The sequence below is a fragment of the Chrysemys picta genome, chromosome 6, assembly GCF_011386835.1.
Source record: "Chrysemys picta bellii isolate R12L10 chromosome 6, ASM1138683v2, whole genome shotgun sequence".
In the NCBI taxonomy this organism is placed as follows: Eukaryota; Metazoa; Chordata; order Testudines; family Emydidae; genus Chrysemys; species Chrysemys picta.
In genome coordinates, this window is record NC_088796.1 from 96064461 (window position 1) to 96089997 (window position 25537).

Consider the following 25537-nt stretch of genomic DNA (forward strand, 5'->3'; position numbering starts at 1 on the left):
TTTTACAAGTGACTGCTTGTTGGATGCCATGTTTAGAAACTTTTTCCATGGAGGCACAGGGCATCTACCAGTCACCTGGTATTTCTTATATCCAAACTTAGATCCTGTCTGGCGCTGTCTTCCTCTGCAGTTTTCACTGAGTTACTGTTGTCTGAGGGAAGTAGGGCTTTATATCTTTGTAGCAGCACAGACAGAAGAATCACCTTGTAGTTAGACAGTGATTTTATGTACATCTCTCCCATTAGCTGATAAATTCAGTGCCATAAGAGGACTATTGTTGATGTAAATTAGATGATTTTGCTTTAAGATTCATTTTACTTAAGTAGGAAGAAAAGCACGTTGAGTGATAAACTGCATCCTTAGCAAACAAGTCTTCCACAGATATTCTGCAGAACATGTCATCATCTCATTTTTTAAGTGCTGCCTCCCTTAGATTGCTCTCTCAACTGTTTCAATTGTATGGAGTTTGTTTTTCCTCAAACAAACAATGCAACAGGATCAATCACTGGAGGACAGGCTTGCTCTGATGGCTATAGAAGCAGATGAACATGATGCTCTCTGATCAGATTCAGCGTCTGTTTCCCCCCACCCCCTGGGTTCAATTCTGACATGTGCCAAATACGCATTGCTTATTATTTCTGAAAGCAGCCCCTGTGACAGAGTCTTGGTGATGCAGCATCTAAACTAGAAAACTCATTCAGTAGCTGCCAATACAATTCATGGTTTCTGCTGTCAGAATTCTGTCCAGCACTGGTGGCTTTTGATGGTTTTTCATTCTTTTGATTTTCTTGACAAACAACACATTTTTCAGAGTTTATGGGGGGTCTTTTCTCTTTGCTCTATGCTTTTAAGGGGCTTGTATCCCTTGTGTCTTCATATACTGTAATTCCCTTGTAGAGGTAGAATTCCCAAAGTATATTGTTAGCATTACCACCACCATTGCTAAATTAGATACAAATTAGATCTATATGAATCAAATTATACCATAGAATTTCTATGGTTAGAAATCCCAAGCTTGAATAATAGGAATATAGTAGTAGAAATATACTGCAGACCATCTGACCAGGATAACGATGGTGAAATGCTCTGGGAGATTAGAGTGGCTATAAAAATAGAAAACTCAATAATAAGGGAGATTTCAACTAACTTTATATTGGCTGGGCACATGTCACCTCAAGATGGGATGCAGAGACAAAGTTTCTAGACCCCATTAAGACTGCTTCTTGGAGCAATAATCATGGAACACTCAAGGGGGAAGGCAATTCTTGATTTAGTCCTACGTGGAGCACAGGATCTGGTTCAGAGGTGAATGTAGCTGAACGGCTCAGTAACAGGTGACCATAAAATAATTAAATTTAACATCCTTATTGAGGAGGGGGGGAACCAAACAAACCTTCCACGATAGCATTTAATTTCAGAAAGGGGAACTACACCAAAATGAGGAAGCTAGTTAAATGGAAATTAAAAGGAACAGTCATAAGAGTGAAATGCCTGCAAGCTGCATGGAAGCCTTTTTAAAAACAGCATAATAGAGGCTCGAATTAAATTAAAAAATAGAGGACCAAAACAATGCCACTATGGGTAAAAGAGGCAGCTAGAGGCAAAAAGGCATCCTTTAAAAATTGGAAGTCAAATTCTACTGAGGAAATAGAAAAAGGAGCATAAACTCTGGCAAGTCAAGTGTAAAAGAGTAATTAGACAAGCCAAAAAAGAATTTGAACAGCAACTAGGCAAAGATTAAAAAACAAACAGCAAAAATACTTTTAAGTACAGCAGAAGCAGGAAGCCTGCCAAACAATCATTGGGGCCATTGGATGATCGAGGTGCTAAAGAAGCACTCCAGGAAGACTGCTTTTGAGGAGAAGCTAAATGAATTCTTTGCATCAGTCTTTACTGCAGAGGCTGTGAAGGAGATTCCCACACCTGAGCCATTCTTTTTAGGTGACAAATCTGAGAAATTGTCCCAGACTGAGGTGTCAATAGAGGATTTTTTGGAACAAATTGTTTTACAGTAATAAGTCACCATCAACAGATGGTATTTACCCAAGAGTTCTGAAGGAACTTGTAAGCTGGCATGGCTGCCCCTCCGCTTCTGCTTCTGCTTCTGAGGGAGGCCACACCTCCTCCTTAATCTGCTAGAGTCTTTTCCAAGCAAAGGATAAAAGGGGGCAATTAGTGGTTTTCAAGGGGCCCCGGCCTTCAAAAAGGGCAGGGCTGTAAACAGGCTGGGCTTTGGTCTGCAGTCAGGCAGAGCTGTAGCAGTTTATTCACCCCACCCTTAAGCAGGGCTCCGGCAGGAGTGAGCGCCAAACACAGTATATGGGGCTCATATAGGTATGCCCAAGGAGCGCAGGCCTCGTGGGCTAAGGAGGGGGGAGTACTGCAACCCTAGGGGTGGGGCTGCAGGGGGGATGCGGGCCCACCCAACTGCACCGCGTCCTAGCCCAGGGCCCTAACAGTGGCAGAATGGTCTGCAACTGGGTCAGCAGGGAATCCACCCACAACATGATGAGCGTGTTTCCAGCATCACCATAGCCAGATGGTAGTGTGGCTCCCCTGGGCTGCTTCCTATTCTCCCCATCAGTCTCCCCAAGATATTCTGCCAAGTCATAGCAGCTCCTCAGCATTGGGGGAGACAGAGCTCTCTGGAAGCTCAAGCTGGTTCTCATGGCAGCAGCGGTTCTCCCTGGCTTCCAACTCCAGCAGCGGGGAAGAAGCACGTGTCTCCTTCAGCAGCTCCCTCCGGAATGAGTTGCTGGGCTGGCCTTTTATATTTCCCCTTCCTGTCCCCCCCCTGCTTCTAGCGTGCAGGGCGTGGCCCTCCTGGTTCCACCCACCAGGTGGCTTGCGGCATCCCTCCACTTCTGCCTGTGAGGAAGGCCACACTTCCTCGCTACAGAACTCAAATATGAAATTGCATAACTATTAACTGTAGTATGTAACCTATCATTTAAATCGGCTTCTGTGCCAGATGACTGGAGGATCCCTAAGGTGATGCCAATTTTTTTTTTTTAAAAGGCTCCAGAGGTGATCCTGGCAATTACAGGCAAATAAACCTAATTTCAGTACTAGGCAAATTAGTTGAAATCATAATAAAGAACAGAATTATCAGACATCAGTAAACATGCTTTGTTGGTGAAGAGTCAGCATGGCTTTTGTAAAGGGAAAATCATGCCTCACCAATCTACTAGAATTCTTTGAGAGGGTCAAAAACACGTGGGCAAGGGTGATCCAGTGGATACAGTGTACTTGGACTTTCAGAAAGCCTTTGACAAGGTCCCTCACCAAAGGCTCTTAAGCAAACTAAGCTGTCAAGGGATAAGAGGGAAGATCTTTTTCTGGATCAGAAACTAGTTAAAAGACAAGAAACAAAAGGATAGGAATAAATAGTTAGTTTTCAGAATGGAGAGAGGTAAATAGTGGTGTCCCCAAGGGGTCTGTATTGGGACCAGTGCTGCTCAACATATTCATAAATGATCTGGAAAAAAAGGTAAACAGTGAGGTGGCAAAATTTGCAGATGATACAAAATTACTCAAGATAGTTAAATCCAAAGTAGACTACAAAGGGATCTCAGTACACTGAGTGACTGGGCAACAAAATGGCAGATAAAATTAAGTGTTGATAAATGCAAAGTAATGCACATTGGAAAACATAATCACAACTATACATACATAATTGGATCAAAATTAGCTGTTACCACTGAAGAAAGATCTTGAAATCATTATGGATAGTTCTCCGAAAACATCTGCTCAATGTGCAGTTAATAGTCAAAAAAGCTAACATTAGGAACCATTAGGAAAGGGATAGATAATAAGACAGAAAATATCATAATGCCACTATATAAATCCATGTTATGCCCACATCTTAAATACTGTGTGCAGTTCTGCGGTGGGGGTCCAGGATCCATATGCAGACCACAATGATAAATAAGTTGAGAACCACTGTGCTAGTATATTGCAAAATTGCATATTGCAGATGCCAAACAACTTCATCGTTTCTGGCAAAAAACCCAATGCTTGCCCATGCAAAAACACCAAAAGGTCTTTTAATGTATTGTCATTTGGTAGCTTTGACCTATAATTTTAGCACCTTAATCTGCTGTTTAATTTAAACAGAAAAACTGTAGTCGTAGTCATGCTGCAGTGTTTCTGGAACTATACAAAAATGACATGCTCTCATTCTGGGTACCATTGTTTCACCTCACCTACAGCACCACTGGACAGTTCCACATTATACCTCTTCTAAATGTACATAAAATAAGCTTTCAAATGATATGTAATATGGATGGGGGGTACGTTAACCTCCAACAATATGGCCCTCTGGAGAATTGCCACATGCCTATGAAGACAGGAACAGTGTGTTCACTAATGACTAGATTCTGCCCAGCTCTTTTGGAGGTGTGCTGCAGTGGTTGTGCAGCACTGGTGTGGCCAAGGAAGATCCAGGCAGAATTGCAGTCCCTTCCCAATACCTAATGGATGCACAGTGCCCCAAAAGCAGTGCTTAGTTTTTGCCGGGGCTGAGCCCTGGCACCTTTAGGCTTGGCAATTCCTAGCCCTGGCACCTCTAGGCTTGCTGCACCAGTTATTAATGTAAAAAAATTGCTTGAGCCCCAGGACCTAATTGCTTGAGCCCGAGCATCTCTTTCATTACAAATTAAGCACTGCACAAAAGGGACAGGAAGGTGGGCTCTGACTTCCAACTGACCCGTGCAGTCAGATGGCACACAGGAAGGAGCAGGCTGCATGCCACAAAAGGGTGTGGTGGCATGCATGCTCCCCCTGTGGTTGGGGAATTCTGGGAGGCAGTTTGCCTGCCAGTGCTCTTCCTTCAGCAGTTTTGCACTCTGGACTATGTGTAACTAGCACGATCTAGCCCTTATTTATAACGTTTTTAGTAGCGAGTACTAGGGTAATGTTCAGAGTGTCCGTTTAAATCTCTGTTGCTCATTACTTTCTCAAAATATTTTCCTTCTGGGCTAAAAAGTCTCAGTCTAAAGATGAAGAAAAGAACATTGCCCTGTTCACTTTTAAATGAAGTTATCTGGGCCAGAATTTGTTACTCTGGTTTTAAGTGCAGGTCTTGCTAGCAGTTTGTTTGGAAAACAACTAATTTTGAGTTTTATTCTGTTATACATTTCACAGATAAATTTGGTCAGCGAGCATTTGTTGGAAAAGTTTGCATGGATATCAATGAAATTGTTCCAGAATACAAGGAAACCACTGATGAATCTCTCAAGGAAACAGAAAGGTAAAATGATTATACTGATAGTATTATCTTTAGAAATTGTATTTTAATAAAAGTGAAAAAGGACAGGAAGGTTAGTTAATGATTAAGCCTAAAACTTTAAGGTGTAGGAAGTAATTTTTATTCATCCTTTTAAAATAAAAAAGGATGATTCTCCCCTCACATGAGTTTTCCACTAATGCAACAAAATCTGCGTCAGTGGAATATCTCCTAATTTACAACAGTGTAAATGGGAGAAGAATCTGGTCCATACAGTATACATGTATGAATTTGTGACATGCATCCGACGAAGTGGGCATTCACCCACGAAAGCTTATGCTCCAATACATCTGTTAGTCTTAAAGGTGGCACAGGACTCTCTGTTGCTGAGTACACATGCTTCTTTTAATGACTCTTCTGAAAAGGATGAGGTTTAACATGAAGGACCTGATACAACAATGAATTAGACTGGGCACTAGATTGGTGTATGGATGCATGCTGATCTGGGAGCCATTTTGTGAGGTCACTACCCTGCAAGTACTTGAGCACATGTGTAATTTTACTCATATGAGTAGTCACACAAATGCTTAAGTGTTTGCAGGATCAGGACCATATTGGGAATACAGGATAAGGTAACATACGGCAATCTAAATATTTTATGGAGTGAGTTTGGAATTCTCACATTACTTATGTAGGTTATCCCAAGTGAATGCTAGTAAAATCTTGTTACCACTACAAGTTATCATGGATTTTTTTAATGGCATATATTTAAAGAAGAGGTATTTTTTTTTAAAAAAAGGTTTAAAAGATTATTAGTGTTGTACTAATGTTTTTTTCCCTTGGCTGTTCACCCAGGTTTCCTTAGTACCAACTCCAGCACTACAGGCATTAGAGCAGTGGTTCTCAACTTATTTATCATTATGAGCTGCATATGCAGCCCACACCGTGTTACCTGGGCTGCAGGGGCTGAATGGTAGGTCAGTGGCAGCCTGGCCCCGACCCCCACTGTGTGGGGCTGGGGGGCTTCCCGCCCCAGATCCCAGACCCCCACCACATGGGGCCAGCTGGCCACCCCCAACCCCGCAGCTTCCCCAGGCCCCCGACCCCACGGGGCCGGCCGGCAGTCTCAACCCCGGACTCCCGCCACGTGGAGTGGGCTGGCAGCCCCAACCTGACCCTGACCCTGACCCCACCATGCTGGGCAGCGGGGCAGCCCAGGCCCCACCACGCTGGGCAGCCAGGAACCCAGACCCTGCCAGGCGAGCCAGCCTTGAGCACCCAGCTGAGCTGGGCCACAGCTGTGTGCTAATTGGACGACGGGTTGAGAACTGCTGCATTAGATAGAGAGGACCTTCAATTCTGGTACTTGTTTAAAACATCAGAATTATCTAAAACAGCTTTCCTGTCATGTGTTTGAGATTCAGTATCATGACTATAATAAGAATGGATGCTCTATAATTTTGGAAAAGAGGAATTCCAACTCTCACGGATAAGATTGCTGTGTCCAGCCTGGAATGTTTGCTTTTGTGTGACATGGACTTCAGCCATGAAGTGGGAGAAACTCTTCCTTTCTGTTAAAAAAGGAAACTTTTTTGGCATGTTCAACTTAATTTTTTTAAATATGGTCACTATTTGAAAACTGCTCAGAATTTTAGAATATTAGAGGTAAATTCGTGAGCATAGTTAGGTTAGGAAGTCAAAAGAATGAAATAAATGTGGTTTATCACATAGTCCCATAATTTATCATATAGATTCCAATAACTTACAGCGAACTGTTTATATCATATATAAGGAGGCGATATATAATACCTTGCATTTATCTTGTACCAAAGTGTGGAGAGAAAGTGGTAAGTGGGCAGGACTGGGAGGAAAGTAGGTGGGAAAGTCTGAAGTCTAGATTTAAAAAAAACCTGTATTTAAACCTGAAACTACAGTAGAGGAAACTGATTGGTTTCAGTTTTCAGTGTAAACCCCTGAACTGTCCAAGATTTGCAAGAACCTCTGTTGCTGGTGAACCTCTAGACGCCAAGGACCTTTCCTGCCCCCACCCTGCCACCCACTGGTGGGCCCCTAGGACCCTCTCACCTACAGGAATATTAGAATCTTGTCTTCCTGCATCACAGGCCATCAGAATACTCCTACATTCCAAAATGTGGGGACATGGTATGATTTGGGGGCCAGCTTTAGCTCATCTCTAATGTCCTGACCTCATTTTAAAAAATATATATATTTGTAGAGCCACTTGTGCTCTACTCTTTTGTTTTGAATGGAACAAACAAGTCCACATTGTGTTTTCAAATGTGTAAATATTGCATACTCTAAAACCTACATAAATGCTCCCTGGAAAATAAAAGGATACCCCTCTGGGCACTTTAAGTGAATGAAGGATAGAGAGTCTATCAGTTTAAATCTCAATATATGTAACTACTGTAAATGAAGCATAAAATATTGCAATGTTCTAAAAATAGGATTTTAGAAAATAGAATAGATTCTATGCTCTGATTTAAATTCATGTGCAGCCAAAATTAAGATGTCTTTTTTTAATAGGGCTGCTATAGCATATAATCATGCTTTCTGTTGATTTAGTATAACGTGTATTTGGTTTCCAATGAGAACACAGAGTAATTACCACATGTCTGGGGTTAATTACTACAAGTGATAAAACTTCTGCATATTTAGGGCCGGATTCTCAGCTGGTAAAAATTGGTGTAGTTCCACTGACTTCAGTAGATCTATGCTGATTTACACTAGCTCAGAAACTGACCCTTACAGTTTTCAACTTTGTACATAAAACTGATTCACATGTGAAACACTTAATAAAACACTAAGGTAAATATTTTTCCTAGATTTCTTAATTTATAATACTGGTTACTTTTTCCCCCCTTCAGGTTTGTTAAAGAACTACTAGAAAAGAAAGTAAGTAGAGTTGCTTTTTTATCAGCAGCATAACCCACATTCTGTACTGTCATGTACTTTTTTTCCTATTTGCTGTATGAAATGGCTAAAATTCATTTCTCCTTTTTTTATATTCACTTTTGCATTCCCTTTTTTCTATGAAAATAAAATGAAGATTTGGAAGAAAAAAATCCAGTTTGAATGAATAAAATTGTTAACCCTAGTGACAAATCAGTAAAGATAGATTTAATGACTAATTAAATCCTGAATCTGTACAAACTTGTTTGGGAGCTGTGGGTTTGAGTTGGCAAATGTCAGTGTGACACAATGCATTCAATATTGTTTGGTCAGAGCACTGCAGAATAATATACTTTGAAAAATAACTTATTTTCTTTAAAACTGCTCAGCTTCCTACAAAGAACAATTCTATGGTCATAGGAAGAAATAAGCTAATAACTCATTTCACTGTTTATAAACCATGCTATGAAGAGAAATCTTTGTTTAACTCTGAAAAAAATAGTTGCCTTTTAAGGTAACGGCAGTATGGTGCCACAACTTTACACTGCAGATAATAATCCTTTTCCACATTAGTTTTTTGGATCAGCACATTCGGTCACATGTGTGAAGAAGATTCTAACGAAAATCTGCAGATATATTTTATGGCATTGTTACTATAGTCAAGGAATGTTACGGCTTTTCCTTGTTAAATTTCTTTTTTCAGTGGTTTCATTTGTATGACACTTGTTGCCAAGATTTCAAGCTTGATGCCTAAAGTTAGGCACCTAAATCCATATTTACTTACCTAAATAAGTGACTTGATTTTCAAACTGCAGCTGGGAGCTGAGTTGAAGAGACTGCAGGCCAAAACATCTGGCACTCTTCTCTAGTGGTGTCACATGCACAATGACAGGTTGGCATGTGAGGGCCATCAGAGAGACCAGTAGTTGCCTGGCACTTGCCCATCGGACCCCTGTGAATGTTATGCTATTTTCTATTCTGTTGGCAATCTTCAACCCAAAATGCCATGCTTAAATTTAACGGCTAATTCTACTTTGTTGAGTATAGTTATCTTAGAGGCCTAGAGTTTAAGGCCAGAAGGGATCAGTAGATCATATTATAGTCTGACCTCCTGTATACTATAGGTCACAAATGCCTTCCTTACTTAATATGTCTGGTCATCTCACTAATCTTCCTGTCTATGGAAGCCAGGAGCCAGATTGTAGCCAATGCACCTGCATAGGGTGGAGAAACTGGAACAAGAGGAAGGCACAGAAAGTCCAGTGCTTCCCGGAACTACCTGCAGCCTGCATCAACCCCTAATTCAAGCTGTGTCTTAAGTCCTGTCTACACGGTGATAAAAAACCTGTGGCACCAAGTCCAAGAGCCTGGGTCAGCTGACTTGCACTTGCGGGACTTAAGCTGCATGTCTAGAAATAGCAGTGTAGACATTCAGGCTCAGGCTGGAGCCCGGGCTCTGAGACCTCACGACCTGAGCCCAAACATCTGCACTACTATTTTATAGCCCCACAGCCCAAGCTTCATGAGCCTGAGTGACTGTGTGCTGGGTATTTTATTGCAGTGTGGACATACGCTTAGTGGCACAATCTGAATCATAGAAATCAGAGATGGGAAAAGCCTATTAAATTATCTAATTCACCCCTTACTGGCCAATGCATAGCTGCCTTTTGACAATGGACATGAATATATTCTTCCAGTCCAGTTAAAATCTCAGTGATTTCAGGGAAGTTGCTTATGGAAAAATCTTTATAGTCTACTAAAATGACTTATTGAAAAAACTTTGATTCTCTATTCCTGTGACAATGGTTGTAATAAAAATCAGAAAATTGCAGTATAGAGATTCATTCATATGAGCAATGGATGCAGTAGAAAAAGAAAACAATACAAAATAAAGCCCACTCCTTTTTCATCATCATATAAGCTAGAGGGTCAGTGCACTCTTGGCCCTGATGCACAGATTCTTATTTGCAATCTCAAGTATGCAATTTGAATATTTTCAGTATCAAAAGGTACAACCCATAGTGACGCCTCGTTTTGGACCTTCCTGCACTGACAAGTTGTTGAGTAGACTTGGTGACTTTGCGAAGGCTCGTGACATCTACGTGCAGGTAGGATTTGTGAGCTCTCTAAATACCTTTTTTCACTGGGAGAAAACTCACAGGGCAGGAAATATTAATGAGAAATCAGTTTCAAAAGCTTCACTGTTTATCTGATATTGCCTGTCATAGTTCAGGGCAACTACACCTGTATTCCCCCTCACAGCCCAGCAAGGGCACCCACACTAGACTCCCAGATCCTCATCTCACCTGTCTCGGGTGGATACATGTGTCTCTGTCTCTCCTGACTGGGGTTTTACCAGGCTGTGCAGTTCCCTGCCTACTCTGTGAATTCCCCAGCATGTCAGATTGCCTAACCAGGCCTGCTTTGATTTCTTCTCCAAGGCTATATACAGTGTAATTCCACACAGTTAGAAGTTACCAATTGCCCTTTCTAAGCAAGCACATTTATTCTTAAGGTAAAAGCATTACAAGGAAAACATATTAAAACAATACATGAACCTGATAAGCTTACTGAAGATCACACCCCTTCCCCAACACAGGGTCTGGCCAGTGGTCAGTTCTTCAAACCCCACCAAGGGGTTTTCAGCTGTTAGCTCAGAACGAGCACACCTATAAATGTGTGAGTCACTCCTTTATACAGTTTGGGTCTTTAAGCTTGGGACCCTGGGAACAGGTAATTAGCAGACAGTCTCTCTCTCTTCAGGGCATAGCTTCACAGGGCTGGGATTTTGCATAACCAGAGGCAGGGGTGGGGATTTGCATTAACTTCCCCCTAGAAATTTCCCAGGAAATCCACTTCACATGCATTTTCCCAAAAGTTCATTCTTGTCTGCCACATTGTTTGGTGTAGTCCATTGATCAGTGAGGCCCTTACATACATCACCTTTGCATTTAACACAACGGACTTCAAAGATACGTAAACTTAATTCAATAAGATCTCCCAGAGATATTGCAGGAAATTGGCATATCTGTCATACTGCCCAATTCAGCAAAACAATTAATTTGCATACTTAACTTTGAGCCAGTCTTCAATTCCACTGAAGTTGCCAGCCCCCTGCACTCTCCAGATCAGGGAGTGGGCAGAGGGGTCATAGCTGGATCACTGTGTGCTTCAGCAACGCCAGCTGGTGCATGGTCTTTGGGACCATAACCAGTTGTTTGTTTAATGTTGCTGCTATATGCCTGTGCCAGCTCTGGCATAGGTGAGAGCATCCTGGAGAACTATAACCAACAGATCCTCGTTTCTCCTGCACAAAACAGATTTCAGCACAGAAAAGAATGAGCCTATGTATTCAAAGCATCTTAATTTAACATAGTTAAAAGAGAAGTGCATCTTACTGTGTCATTAAGTAACTGCAATTTAGAATTAAAGTGCTTTTTAAAGCTTACAGCTGTGTTAAAGCTGGGAGACACTTTTTGGTTACATAGTCTTAATTAGATACTACATTCAAACTACGTTTGCATTATTTAACATTACAAGAAGGGATATTTGTAAATATTGGAAACATATGTTCCAGAGACAGTGGATGAGATTCTCAGCCACACCAGAGGAGTACACAGCAGATCAGAGGAAGACTAATGGGGGCAAAGGTGTCCTTTGTGATGCCCTAAACCTGGGTCTAGTCTGTGTTGGTCTGGCACCTCTCCCCTTATCCCACTGGTCCAAAGTGCTGCTTTAACATTTGTCAACCACCAGTGACCTGGTGCCACCTGTACTTCCAGGTGTCATTGAGGATCCAGCAGCACCCCAAATTAAAAACTTTTTAAATGAAAGGATAGGAAGGACAAATCACTTCCCCCACTTTCCCTTAACACACTATCAGTGCCTCCCTTATGTCCAAACTAAGCTTTTGCCAACTTGTCTTTATCTAAGTATTGCTCTCCACCAGGCACTAGGAAAGCAAAACTAACTAGTGGAAATGCAGCTGCTTTACCTTTCCGGAGGGAGGCTGAGAGTTCGAGTCCGGCTGCTGGGATTGTGAATTTAGCCAGCTGAAAGGAGCTGGCATGGCAACCCTAGGGACGGCTCTGGTTAAAGGAATTTTGCTCCTCAACCTCCAGATAGCATAAAGATCCAGTTTCTCCTTATCAGGGATTTTCATCCCCTTTTCCTCACAGTCCAAACTGATAGAACAAGTGTTGGCCCCTGATTCCTCTTCATATGAGTGGGGAGGGCAAATAAAGTATTTGACATTGTGAAGTATTACAATGTCTCATTTGGTTTCAAAGGCCCTCTTGTCTGCATGACCAGCACTTTACACTAACTAATGCTTCTTTCCTGTTCAGTGAGTTACACAATTACAGATGTTTACAATGCAAAGCATGTACTACAGAGGTTATGAATGAGATTAATACGTGCAGCATCCTGCACTATTCATAAGACCTAGACACCAAACACATACTTACCACTCTAGTATTTATCTTAACAATGCTAATACACAGGTAAGCCAGACTGGTTTCCAGCTATCTATTTGTCAGTGTTCACTGAGGCTTGGGCATGAGCTGACACCTGATCTGCCAGCATCACAGTTGCAAGTCTAGTTAACTGTTAGGCCACCCAGAGTATTTGTGTGGTCAGTTTTTATTGTTTAAATCTAAATAAAAAAGCAAATACTGATTACTGTTTTTTTCCCCCTTACAGAGTCATATAAGCGAGAATGATGGAGAAATCAAACTTGTGGAGCAAATGTTTCCTAACTATAAAAATTATACTGATTTATATGATAAAACCAAGCTACTTACAAGCAAGGTAGCGTTAAGGAATATTCTATAGTATAAGTTATGAGATTTATCAATATGGACAATATACTGGTGAATTTTATTCACTGTCCTCAAGCTTGAACGAGTTGCATTGCTGTACATCCAAGGAGATGCAATGAAATCTGAGAGAAGATAATGTAAATATGATTTACTATAGGGATAGTTACTGATTACAGACAATAGAAGCTTTAAATATTCAGGTGTGCCCGAGTTCTGCTCAGCACTCTTTAGGAGAGGACAAAGGTAAAGACAATTTGTGCTCCCAATCTGGTTTGTAATGGCCCCCTAGAGAAGTTGGGCGGGGAAAGGACAGGAGCAGATGGTTTAGAACTGACTATGCAGCCTCTGGGGATTTCCCCAGATAAATCTCCAGCTACCCTGCTATTGTAGTTTTCCTACCCCTTTCTGCTGCTTGAGGATTTGGCCTATTGACTTGTGTATGATCCACTTCATTTTAAAATTCTATGAATTGCACATTTCAAATTTTTATTTAGAAATCACACCCACACTCCCCCCCCCCACTGAGAAGTAGACATGCAATTTCAAGATATTTCAAATCAAGTTTACGAATTCCTAATCTGTTGTATGAAAACTTGTTTATATACGTGTGTGTTTGAACTAATATAAATCTCCAATTTTTCCACACACATCTTGGGTGTGTGGTGTTTTCCAAACCATATTTTAAGGGCGCAATGTTAACTTCTGCTTTATCAGTGAATACAGTTGTGTTTAGTGTTACTATTAGGTTTATATTAACATGTAAATTTGGGGGAGAAATATGCATACGTTTCTTAAAATTGTCAAACATTTAAAATCTTAGGGGGGGATTTCCAAGGTAAAAAGGGCAGTTGGGAAGTCATTGGGAATGAGGCACTGAACTTTGTGCCTTGGAAAGGCTCCTCCAAGTGTACACATCTACATAGCATTTTTATTAGACAAATAAATATAAAAATTACTAGTTTATAATGCAGTATTACTACCCTTATCATACAGTGATAAAGTCTATGCACAATAAGCTGTTATGCCCCTGACAATACCACAGATCAAGGTTGACTAATGATAAAACAGGACTTACTAAAGTACATATCCCTGCCCTCTTGTGTGTTATGTAAAGCACTGAACATTCCTATGGAAAATCTAGGAACCAAACAGTGCTTTCTGACACAAGAGTCCTTGCTTTATAAATTGTTCCTTTAAAACTAATCATAACTAAAGAGTAAAAATTTCTAAAACATCACGTCATTGTGTTTTACTTCTTAACAAGTAATGCCAACATTTCAAAACACACATTTGCAGGTTTGGAGATGAAGGGTTTTTCTTCTCTAAGACCCGAGAGAACTTTATGCATGTCCTTAACTTTAAATGTGACCAGTCCCATTGGGCTGGATTTTTGACCGAGTCTGAATTTCGGGAGTCCTGAGCCAAATGGCCCTTGTGCAAGTTAGGGCTTCAAGGGAACAGCTGTAACTTATTTGTCAGCAGAAGATTGGGCCTAGCAGAATTCCACTCTGCCATAGCCACTGTCACTCCTACACCAGGTGTTGAGGGGGCATCTGGCATATTTTTGTGGTGCAAGGTAGACTCTGCAGAAGAGAGAATCCAGCCCATGACTCCAATGGGACTACCCAGGTGGAATTACTCACGTGTTTCAAGTTAAGAATATGCTTAAGTTTTCTGTTGAGTTGAAGCCCATGTAAATCTTGAGTACTCACCATGCAAAATATTACTGTCCAAAACTTTTACTATATTTGTAGATGCTGACACCTTCACAGGCTAGGTGGCATGCCTCAGTCATAAAATTGTGTGTGACAGACAAATACTTCATCAACACACTTCTACTGTGATCCAAAATGTCGCAAGCCCTTTACCCAAATTAGAAAAGCAATTTTAATAGTTTGGGCACTCTAACATACTGTGTTCTAAAACAGTGAAATGGACAGTATAACCGTTTGGCTCCTCCAGGAAATCTGATCATTCTAAAGATAATGCCAAATACTTAAAAAAATAACAGATTTATTTGGGGAAAGGAAAAGATACTTATTATATTTTGAAATGTCAGACTGCTGGTTGGAGAGTACTGGGTTTATGTCCCTGTTAAATAACAAAGCATACAGGTATAGGATCTTTATATATATATATATATATATATATATATAGTATGTTAAGAAATTGTGTTTTTTAAATCCACATTGTAGGAGGCTAAAAAAGAAAAAAAAATAATTTCCACACCAAACTAATTTAAAAACATTCCAGAGTCAACATTCTTGTGCAAAATATAAGACATGATTGCAGGAAACAAGTTGTTGCTAGAAAATAACCCAGAATCTCTGTAGTGTTTAGTGCTATCCCCTTGTCCTCAGTGTACCCCAGCATATTCCCTATCTCAAGACCTGTGAGGGGCAGCATAAGGGTGATTAAATCAGACCTACACTGCTCATGCACCTGGGGAATTCTTGCCCAGTCCCTTGTGGCTCCTGTGTGACAGTTACAATAGAGCCAGAGCAAGAATCAGCTCCACTATTTTTCCTCTAAAGCAAGGAGAGAAAGCCAAGGGAAGTGATTAATTATTTAAGGCCTGATTCAAAGCTCATTGATGTTAATGGGAGGTTTCCACTGACTTCAATAGGTCTTGGATCAGGTCCTTAATACACACTTCACCTCTGACAATGGGAAATGGCATTGTGGATAAAAAAAACAAAATAATAATAAATTCACAGGCAAAAAAAAAGTAATTTCTGTGTTGTTGTTTCTCTCTAGACTGTGATGGCCCATGGCTGTCATCTCTCTGACGAAGAGCTGAAACTTTTTAGTCTTCGAGGAGCTGCAATTGCCCATTGCCCCAATTCAAATTTTTCGTAAGTAAAGAAATAGCTAATGGGATACAATAGGCAGGGCTGTGATTCAGTGGTGTAAATTCTACCTGCAGTGACTAAATGACATGATTTATAGGACCATAGGCAACCGGGGTAGTCAATTATTTTTGGTCAAGGTCCAAATTTCTTGGTCAAGGTATAGTCAAGGTCCAGATTCCAGATAAAATAATAAACCACCACCAATAATCATGATTATAAGTAAATAAAAAGATTTTGGGGTCCTTTGGCAGTCCAGATTTGGCTCGCGGTCCGCCTACTGACTACCCCTGCACTGGAGTGAGAAGTACTCGCTCATGTTCCATTGCTGCATGATGTGGAACAGGAACTGCTCTGTGCTGACAGAGCTCTTTGGTCATAATTGAACTGTAAGAACTGGGATATCTCCCCTTTTAGTACATTGCCCTTGTTGAAGCAGATGACAGATTTAGCAGAAACCCCCACTCTCACTTCTGGTTTACAGGAAATCCCCATCTATTGTTCCCTCACTCTCTCCACATATTCCTTGTAGGACTGAATAGCACCCAGCTGACATGGCCAAGCAGTTTGGGGAAGGTACAAGGGAAGAATGTTGCATACTGAGGGGTTGTTTAGATTAATGAGGTTTGTGTTTTGTAGAGTTGATCAACATTTTCCCAATGGAACATTTTTCATTTGAAAAATGCTGTTTTGTCAAAATTGAGGCTTCCTGAAATGTGTTGATTTAAAAAAAAAAAAAAAAAAAAAACCCAAAGCATTCTGACCATGTTCTCATTGGAATAGAATGTTATAATGTCTCATTTCAAAACAACCTTTTGTTTCAAAATTTATTGTATATTATAATATAAAAATATCAACATTTGAACTAAACATTTGACTCCAAAACAAAAAAAAATACTTTACAGGAAATTTCTCAGTTTTCTGATTGTGTTCTTATTTGGACTGAAAACAGATTTCAAAATCATGGAATTGCCCATGAAACAGAAATTCCAGTTCTTGCACAGCTCTAGTTCCATGCTTGTTTACATTAGGGTTTTCACAGGTGTGACTTCCCCTGGGAACACTGTCAGTGCGTGTTACCAAGATAAGTCACATGGGTCAAGACCCATTTTGCTCTAGTGCAGTGGGTTTACATTAGAGTGTTGCATAATTTTCCTAGAACTAGACAAGCCATGCAACCCAGTAGCCTCAATTAATTGGCTCCATAAGGAATCTCAGATTTGTTTCAACTGCTCTCCTGAAACAGATTTTATCATAAAATGGATTTTGTTTTTATTTTTCATATTAATAAATCAACCATCTTGACTTTCTACATCAACATATCACATTATATATGAAAGAAGGCCAAGATATTAAAAATGGAAGCCTAAAGCTAAGCTCTTAGTCTTTATTTAGGCACCTAAATAAGTGACATGATTTTCAAAAGCACTCAGCCGCTCCTATTGACTTCAGTGTATTTACTCCTGACTTACATGGGTGTAAGCAAGATCAAACTCAGGCCCTAAAGAAGTCTTATTTTATTGGTATTATTTTCATGCCAAATGCTGGAAGTCATGTAAATTAAAGAAGCAGGGAATTTAGCCCCCCTCTTTGCCTTAACTCATAGTCTCCTCAGTTGCTTCTCCCACCACTTACTCTCCTCTAGCTCCTGCCCTCTTGTGTAATGTAACCATCATCCCTTCATGGGATCTCTGGAGAGCTGTGGTCACCAGTCTTAGCCCCAAAACAGTCCCTGGTGACATGCCAAGTATCCAAGCAATCATGTCAGTTCGCCTGACGCTCTGTAATCCCCATCAACCACCTTTCAACTGCTATGGAACCTTCCCTAACTGCTCAGTTGAATCATTTATGGCATTAAGTTACACACGGCCAGTTTGTAATTTACATTTCTTCATCTCTGCTTTTGATTTTTGGCCTTCTTTGCTGTCTTCCTTCCTGAATATATTAAGGCCCTGCGTTTCAGTAAGTGAGGCACTCAATGAATACAAGACTACAAAAGTGGCATACTGAGTTTTTATTTTAATTTTACTTTATCATTTTAATGATCAAGGTTTTATAATTCATGTTTATGAACGCAGTTTTTTTATTTCTATTGTGTAGGCGTCATCCGCTACATCAGGGGTGGGCAAACTTTTTGGCCCAAGGGCCACATTGGGATTGCAAAACTGTATGGAGGGCCGGGTAAGGAAGGCTGTGCCTCCCTAAACAGCCTGGCCCCCACCCCCTATCTGCCCCCTCACTGCCCCCCTCAGAACCTCTGACCCATCCACACACACACCCTGCTCCTGTCCCCTGACAGCCACCTCTTGGGACCCCCCACCCCTAACCGCCCCCTCCCGGGACCTCAGCCCCTATCCAACCCCCCTGCTCCCAGTCCCCTGACTGCCCTGACCCCATCCACACCCCCGCCGCCTGACAGGCCCCCTGAGACCCCACACCTATCCAACCCCAGTCCACTTACCACGCCTAGCAGAGCATGCAGAGCAGCGTGTCTGGCTACCGGCCTGCCGCTCTGCTCAGCAGGAATGCGCAGCTCCGCTGCTCAGAGTGCTGCCCCCCGGCGGCAGGGCTCTGTGGAGGAGGGGCGGGGGCTAGCCTCCCTGTCCGGGAGCTCATGGGCCGGGCAGGACTAGGGCCCGCGGGCCGTAGTTTGCCCACCTCTGCGCTACATACATTTTGGGAAGTGTTTTGTATACTGAAGAGAGATTGCCATGGAACTGTTTTAGGGCCTTCTTCTTCTGTCGTCACTAAGGCAACCTCTCCCTCCCCTCCACATACTGCTTGAATACAGGAATGAGCCTTTAGTCTTTTTCTGTGTTTGTCATGGAGGATCTGTTTCTTTCCAATCCAGGTTGTGCAGTGGCATTTTAAACGTACAAAATGTTCTGAAGCACAATGTGAAGCTTGGTCTTGGCACAGGTTAGTAATTTACTGTAGAATTACTTATTGAGAGCCTATTTAGTGCACAAATGGCTAGCCACATATTCATGTTAAAGCACTAACATGCTCCCAACCAGTGGGCCTGATTTTCCATTACTTTGCATCTAGAATGGGTCAAAAAAATTTTAAAGAAATGTTTTGAAAGTGAAAGAAGATAGTTTTGTTCCACTAGTCAAAAAAGAACTGGAGTGGGGTCTGGAATTATTTTCTAGATTGTAGGAAAAGAATCTATATTATTCTGCATGTGATCTGTATTATACTTATAGAGATGTTCATGCACATATAAAAACCTTCTTTAGGAATTAGGCAATAGACTCATTGAAGACTGGGCATAATGATGAACCTTTCTCTATTTATCTTGTCTGCCATTCTGTAACATTAAATTAAAACTCATACAATTTCCACCCAGATTATTATCCCCAAAAGCTAATTTTTAAGATTTTGATCTATTGTAGATGTTGCTGGTGGGTATTCATCTTCTATGCTTGATGCTATCAGGAGAACGATGTCTGCATCTAATACCCTTCTACTCAATAAAGTGAACAATACAGGCTTAACTCTTAAAGAAGCTTTCAGACTAGCAACTCTTGGAGGGAGCCAAGGTAAAGAAATTTTTTTTTCCTCTAGAATGTGTGTGTGATGCTTTGATTACAGCTTTGCAGCATATTGTCCTCCATCCTTAAAATGGGGCCAGATTTTAGGATCCCCCCTCCATTGTAAAACTTTTGGCAACAACATGGAGTTATTTGACAATGGCCTTGCTTTCAGTTTGGTCGCTTTTTCTGGCTCTAACTTTACAATCACATCTGTTGCGCAAAGAAAGATAGGTTCATACCACTGCAGAAAATCTTAACACTGGTGAATGTTTCATGGAGATACCATATGATGGCAGAAGGGCATTCATATTGACATAGCCAGTTTGAGTAGTTGAATCTTGTTAATTTTTAGGTACTTTTTCATTTTTTTAAAATCCTCAGACATTTCTTTCACTTGCGGATGATGGATTTCTAAATGTTGCAGTAACTTAAAATGCTTTGTATTCTCAGCAGCCAACACTTCAAAACACTGCGCAATTGCTGTAAAACCATATATCTTATATTTGTCATCACATTCATGCATTTTCTTTCTTCTTTTGAGTCCTGCCACCAGGGCCGTCCTTACCCATATGCAAAGTACACAGCTGCCTAGGGCACCAGGAAATTTGGGGCATCACATTTCCTAGTGCCCTGCACAGCTGCATGCTGCTCCAGCCTCTGCCCCACCTCTTCCCCATGGCCCCGACCCCTGCTCCGCCCCAGCCCCGCCTCTTTCCACCCCTGCTCCATCTCAGAGGAGTGGGGACGGGGCTGAGGACTGCTGCAGGGCCGGGTTTGCACTCACTGGCAGCGGGAAGTGCAGTGGCCTGGCCCCAGCTGCGCTGCCAGTGAGTGCTGGGGGGGCTGCATAGGACCCCAGAATAGGTAGGGACGGCCCTGCCTGCCACAATCTTTTGCACAAAACAATCCTCCTTTCCAAATCACTTCTCAGCCAGACCTGAGCGCCAAGAAAGTATAAACAACATATGCAACATGTTTTTTGAGAGACTCAGTAGTGTCTTTAACCTACAGCAATATAGCCAGCACATCCAGTGTTCCAGTTAATGATATGTTTTGAATGAATACTTATACTTCATGTTTTTTGTAATAAGGTTTTTAATATAGTTTTTATTGTTCAGTGGAAAGCAAACCCAAGCATGGGTACAGATTTAATACTGTTTAATTAGCAGAGGCATTGTCCTCAGTCAAATCTTGCACGAGTCTACATTTGCCATGAGGTTCTCAGGTTCCAGCAATGTGGTGTCTTTAAAGAGACACACCATTATAGGGCTTATGTCATATATTGATTGTTAAAATTAAAATAATTTTATTGAATCTCCTTTTTCTAAATTAGTTATTTACACATTCCCCGATCTCCCTTAGACCTCTGCAGTTTAGGAAACTGTGGATTATATAGATTTCTTTTTGTTGACATGTGCTACTCTCTTTTATTAGATTTGACTGCTGAGACTACTGATCTTTTAACACCCTCTTGTGTTTAACATAGAAACTGCACGAAGCACACTAGAGAAAAATCTCACTATACCCTTTCAGGTGAACTAGTCTACGACTGCAAAGAAAAACCCACGGCTGGCCCATGCCAGCTGACTTGGGCTGCAGGGCTGTTTCATTGCAGTGTAGATTTCTGGGCTCCGGCTGCAGCTGGAGTTCTGGGACCCTCCCATTTTGCAGTGTCCTAGAAGCCTGGGCATCTACACTGCAGGTAAACAGCCCAGCAGCCCAAGCCGTGTGAGCCTGAGTTGGCTGGCCTGGGCTAGCCGCAGTTGTCTAGTAGCTTCTAGATATACCTTTGGTGTTTAATTTCATTCAAAACCATGTTCCACAAAGCTAACATTTTATCATTTCTGATTTTTTTTAAAACATCTCTAGAATGCTGTGAAATGTGTGTAGCTCTCAAATTTCTTCAGAGACTGAAATTCCATTGCTATCCATTAACTATCTAAAAAAACAGAAGAGCAGATTCTGTGTCGATATTACACCCTATGCAATCCCAATGCCTTCTAAGACAATTTTGGGGTATTTGTAAAGTTTATTTCACATTACAAATTATTCATACAAACTTAAAATTATCCTAGATCATTTCAAAGGAAACTAAAATAACAAAAGCCCTGATTTTTAGAAGTGCTGAGCAAGTCCCATTAACTTCAGTGGGGACTGTGAACACTTAGCACCTCTGAAAATCAGACCCAAAGGGCTATCATTTTATATTACTGTACGAGGCTCAAAATAATAAAGAAGAAGAAAAAGGGGAGGGGGAGAAGGACCCTGCTAACAAATAAAACAAACCCAAGTGCAAGAAACAATTCTGCAGACAACATACAGCTTTAAAAACTCCAGAGTTCTTTTCAGCAAGGCTTCATGTCCAGTACCTTCTTGTGAGATTTACCCAATTGAATGAATTGGCAGTATACTAGATCAGTTGGAGATGAACCAGAAAAATATAAACTGGTTGCAGACTCAGTAAACTCTTAACAGAATTTTTGCTGTGTTTTAGTTGATAACAAATGACTTTATAAAGAGCACTTTCATCCAGAGCAGTCTGCACACGTGCCCGCCTTAATTACGATCTATGTAAACACCCATCATTGAAACTAAAGGGCCTAATCCAGTGCCCATTAAATAGGGTTACCATACGTCCGGTTTTTCCCGGACATGTCCGGCTTTTCGGCAATCAAACCCCCATCCAGGGGGAATTGCCAAAAAGCCGAACATGTCCGGGAAAATGCCGGCTGGGCACTTCCCCTCCCGCGGCTGATCTGCTCCTCCCCTGACTCTTCGGCTCTGTTTAAGAGCCGAGCTGCCCGAGCGCTACCGGCTTCGGGCAGCCCCCATGCCTCTGGACCCTGCGCCGCCGGAGCCCGGGAGGGGAAGTGCCCGGCCGGGGGCGCAGGGTCCGGAGGCATAGGGGCTGCCCGAAGCCCAAGCGCTACTGGCTTCACGGTTTGCCGGGCAGCCTCCAGACCCTGCGCCCCCAGCTGGGCGCTTCCCCTCCCGGGCTCCAGCTGCGCTGGGGAAGTGCCGGCCGGGGGCGCAGGGTCTGGGGGTTGCCCGGCAAACCGTGAAGCCGGTAGCGCTCGGGCAGCCCTTTTCACGTGGCTGGGAGTGGGAGGGAGGAGGGGGCGGAGTTAGGGTGGAGTTGGGGCGGGGCTGGGGTGGGAAATGGGCGCGGCCAGGGCCCCGTGGAGGGTCCTCTTTTTTTATTTGTTCAATATGGTAACCCTACATTAAAGTCAATTTGAGTCTTTCCATTGACTTCATTAGACATTGAATCAGGCTGTAAGTGAAGAATGCTTTATCTGATTGGCCCTATAGGATGATAAGTCTGCAGGCAAAAAGTGATAACTACATAACTGGAATTTGCCCAGGAGTTGTCTTGGAGCCTAAGCCATCTCCTCTATCCTGCAAATGGCTCTGCACAGGCAAATGCTTGAAATCAGTGGGGCTGTATGCAGGCACTGCCGATGCAGATCTAGGTGCAGGACTGAGGCCACACTGTGTTCAGGGTTGCATTAGCTAAACTATTCACACCACATGTTCAAATCCTGGCAGGGGTCAGTTTAGCTCTGCACCCTTCATGATAAAGAATTAGAGCTTCACTCCTTCTATGAGGTACTCAGCACTTTCAGCTGCCATTAAGGGCACTCAGCACCATGCATGATCTGACTTTGTGTGAGGATCTGTTAGAACAGAACTTGAAAAAAAATCAGGATAGAGTGAACCTTCTGAAGTGTGATGTTGTGCAAGCCTCTAGGAGCCAGGACAGTTTTTGGGGGGTTGCAAAGCTAGTCTTAGTACACAAACCAATTTTTATTTATAGTTTAAGCCTGTTATATTGCAAGTGTCATTCAATTTTTTAAAAAAACATTTGCACCTGTGATGCTTGAGTGGGTTCATATTGCGTAAAATGATGTTGTAAAACAATTTCTCTGTGTGGACGTTAGACATCCTGTGACATTTTTTATAAAAAGTTAGGGGTGTGCTCCATTTGTCCTGGGCCAAAATTTTCTTTAACCATAATGTTCTGGGTGCTTATTGGTTGTTACACCTTCCAGAATAATAATACATACCTAATTTATGATCATAATAAATACTTTCTAGTCTATATAACCCTCTGTCAGAGAAGCTCAGCCTCAAAGGACTTTACAGACATTAATGAACTAAGCCTGACATCCCCATTGTGAGATAGGCAAGTATTATGTCCATGTTATCCCCATAAGTGGCTGCATTTCGGTATAAGTATGTAGTTTTAAAGTGCTTTTGGATTCTTCAGGATGAAAAGACATTTGGAAATGTAAGAGATTATTCTAATTTCAAACACTTAGGATGAGCAATCACTTTATGACACAGTGGAACCTAGACATAGGATGATGTTAAAAAGGTAAAACAAAAAGACATTTAATGACAATTTAAAAGGTGCTATAAATTTCATTCTCACTTGCCTTATTTACCTATAGTTTTTCTCTAATATCAACAATTTTTTTATTAAAAAAGTCTTTTAAGAATTCAGAGGTTACGTTATTTCACTATTTTAAAGCGATGCTTTTTGTCATAGCAATCTAAACATCTGCAGATTTCCATCTGGACATAGATCTCAAACAAGTTGCCAGACACTTGTACAAAATGGAATGTGCAGAAGACCAGAGGCTCGTTTATTAACTAGTTTTGTTTCACAGTCCTAGGACTAGATGATGTGATTGGAAACTTTGAAGTTGGCAAAGAATTTGATGCACTGCTGATCAACCCCAAGGCTTCAGACAGTCCTTTTGACTTGTTTGCTGGAGATACTTTTGAGGTAATCAAACCACTAAATTATCCAAATGCTCCAGAAAGTTACTGAAAAGAGCAAGCTGCAGATCCAGCAGGGAGACGGGATGCTGTAGCATTCAGGGGCTGAAGCAGCAAGAGTCCTTCCAGGAGTACCTAACTGACAGCCAGGGTACTGCACCCTACAGTATATCAGCCACACTACTCAATGACAATATGGGTGAGGGTTAGCCCCATTAGTCCCTAATGACCAGTGTTGCTCCTGAATTTTGGCATTATCCCATTACTTCTGGTAAAAACAATAGGCCAGATTAATCCCTAGGACTGTTCCACTGAAATCTAGTGTCATGAATTTGAACCTGTTGATACCAGTGACATAAAACTTGTTTTTTAATGCTAGCATAATCTTTTAGCTGGGTTTATTTAGTAAAGAAAAAAGAACAAAGATTTTACTGGGCAAATTAAACAAGGTTATTAGCTGATCAGTGGGATGACAAAAGAGTGGGTAAAGGGAAATGTTATGACTGAACAATATGCCTGTTGAAGTGTTATCTAATTTATAGTGCCACATTTTTCTGATATTGGCTCTTCTAAGAGATATAGTCTCTTTAGCAAATAGACAAATCAAATTTTGATTTTACAGTTAAAAAGCATATGTTAGGTGAATTTGTTTTTGCAGTCTTCTTTTAGTTTCATACAGATGTGTTTTGGGAGGAGAGAAACTGCTTTCTGAAATTTGTGCTTTTTCCATATTTTCAGGATATTATCCAGAAGTTCCTGTATCTAGGTACGTCCCAGCCTTCACTATACAGAAAAATTCTCTTTATCTCATACTTATCTAGATAATCTTCTGACATAATATGGAGATTGATTGCTTTTCCTTGTTATTCTTTTAAAATCACAAATGTTTAAATAAGAATTGAGAAGTACAGCATTTTTGCTATGTTATGTGGTTACACAACATATGCTTTACATAAAATCCTGTGATCTGCTAGGCTAAGATTAACCCAACCAACTAGCAGGTTTTTAACCATGACTATTTGTGTCTACACTGGAAGCTAAGTGGTGTTTAACAGTGCATTAACGCTAACACAAATCACGTTTTTAAACACAAAATCACTTGCCCAGTCTCTACAAAGCCTAATGCCCTTTCATGTAGTATCTTTGTTCTCAGCAAGAAAGATGGGAAGTCACTTCTCAGGAAAACATACATACTCTTTACTTGGGATTGGCTGGACTAAGGGCTGGCCTACACTCAACTCTGGCATCAGTTTAATGGAATTGTTTGAATAACCACATTTTTTAATTAGTGCAAAAACTGAGTGTAAACCAGCCTTTAGATCTACAGGACTAGCACTGCCAGTTTCATTCTTTTAAGATTTAGGGGAGGGGAAGGAAATCTTCCTAATAGAAGGCCCATGCCACATG

The 25537-nt window shown here is 41.4% G+C and overlaps 1 protein-coding gene across 1 annotated transcript in view; it reads left to right on the forward strand.

Moving 5' to 3' along the window:
- The window catches only part of GDA (guanine deaminase), a 50652-nt gene that overhangs the window by 20453 nt on the left and 4662 nt on the right, over positions 1–25537 (forward strand). Inside the window, exons 5-13 of the mRNA XM_005297753.5 lie at positions 5146–5251; positions 8116–8143; positions 10141–10248; positions 12842–12949; positions 15718–15815; positions 18661–18728; positions 19205–19351; positions 24019–24137; positions 24869–24896. Coding sequence (XP_005297810.2) covers positions 5146–5251; positions 8116–8143; positions 10141–10248; positions 12842–12949; positions 15718–15815; positions 18661–18728; positions 19205–19351; positions 24019–24137; positions 24869–24896 — 810 coding nt within the window. The remainder of the gene's footprint in view (positions 1–5145; positions 5252–8115; positions 8144–10140; positions 10249–12841; positions 12950–15717; positions 15816–18660; positions 18729–19204; positions 19352–24018; positions 24138–24868; positions 24897–25537) is intronic.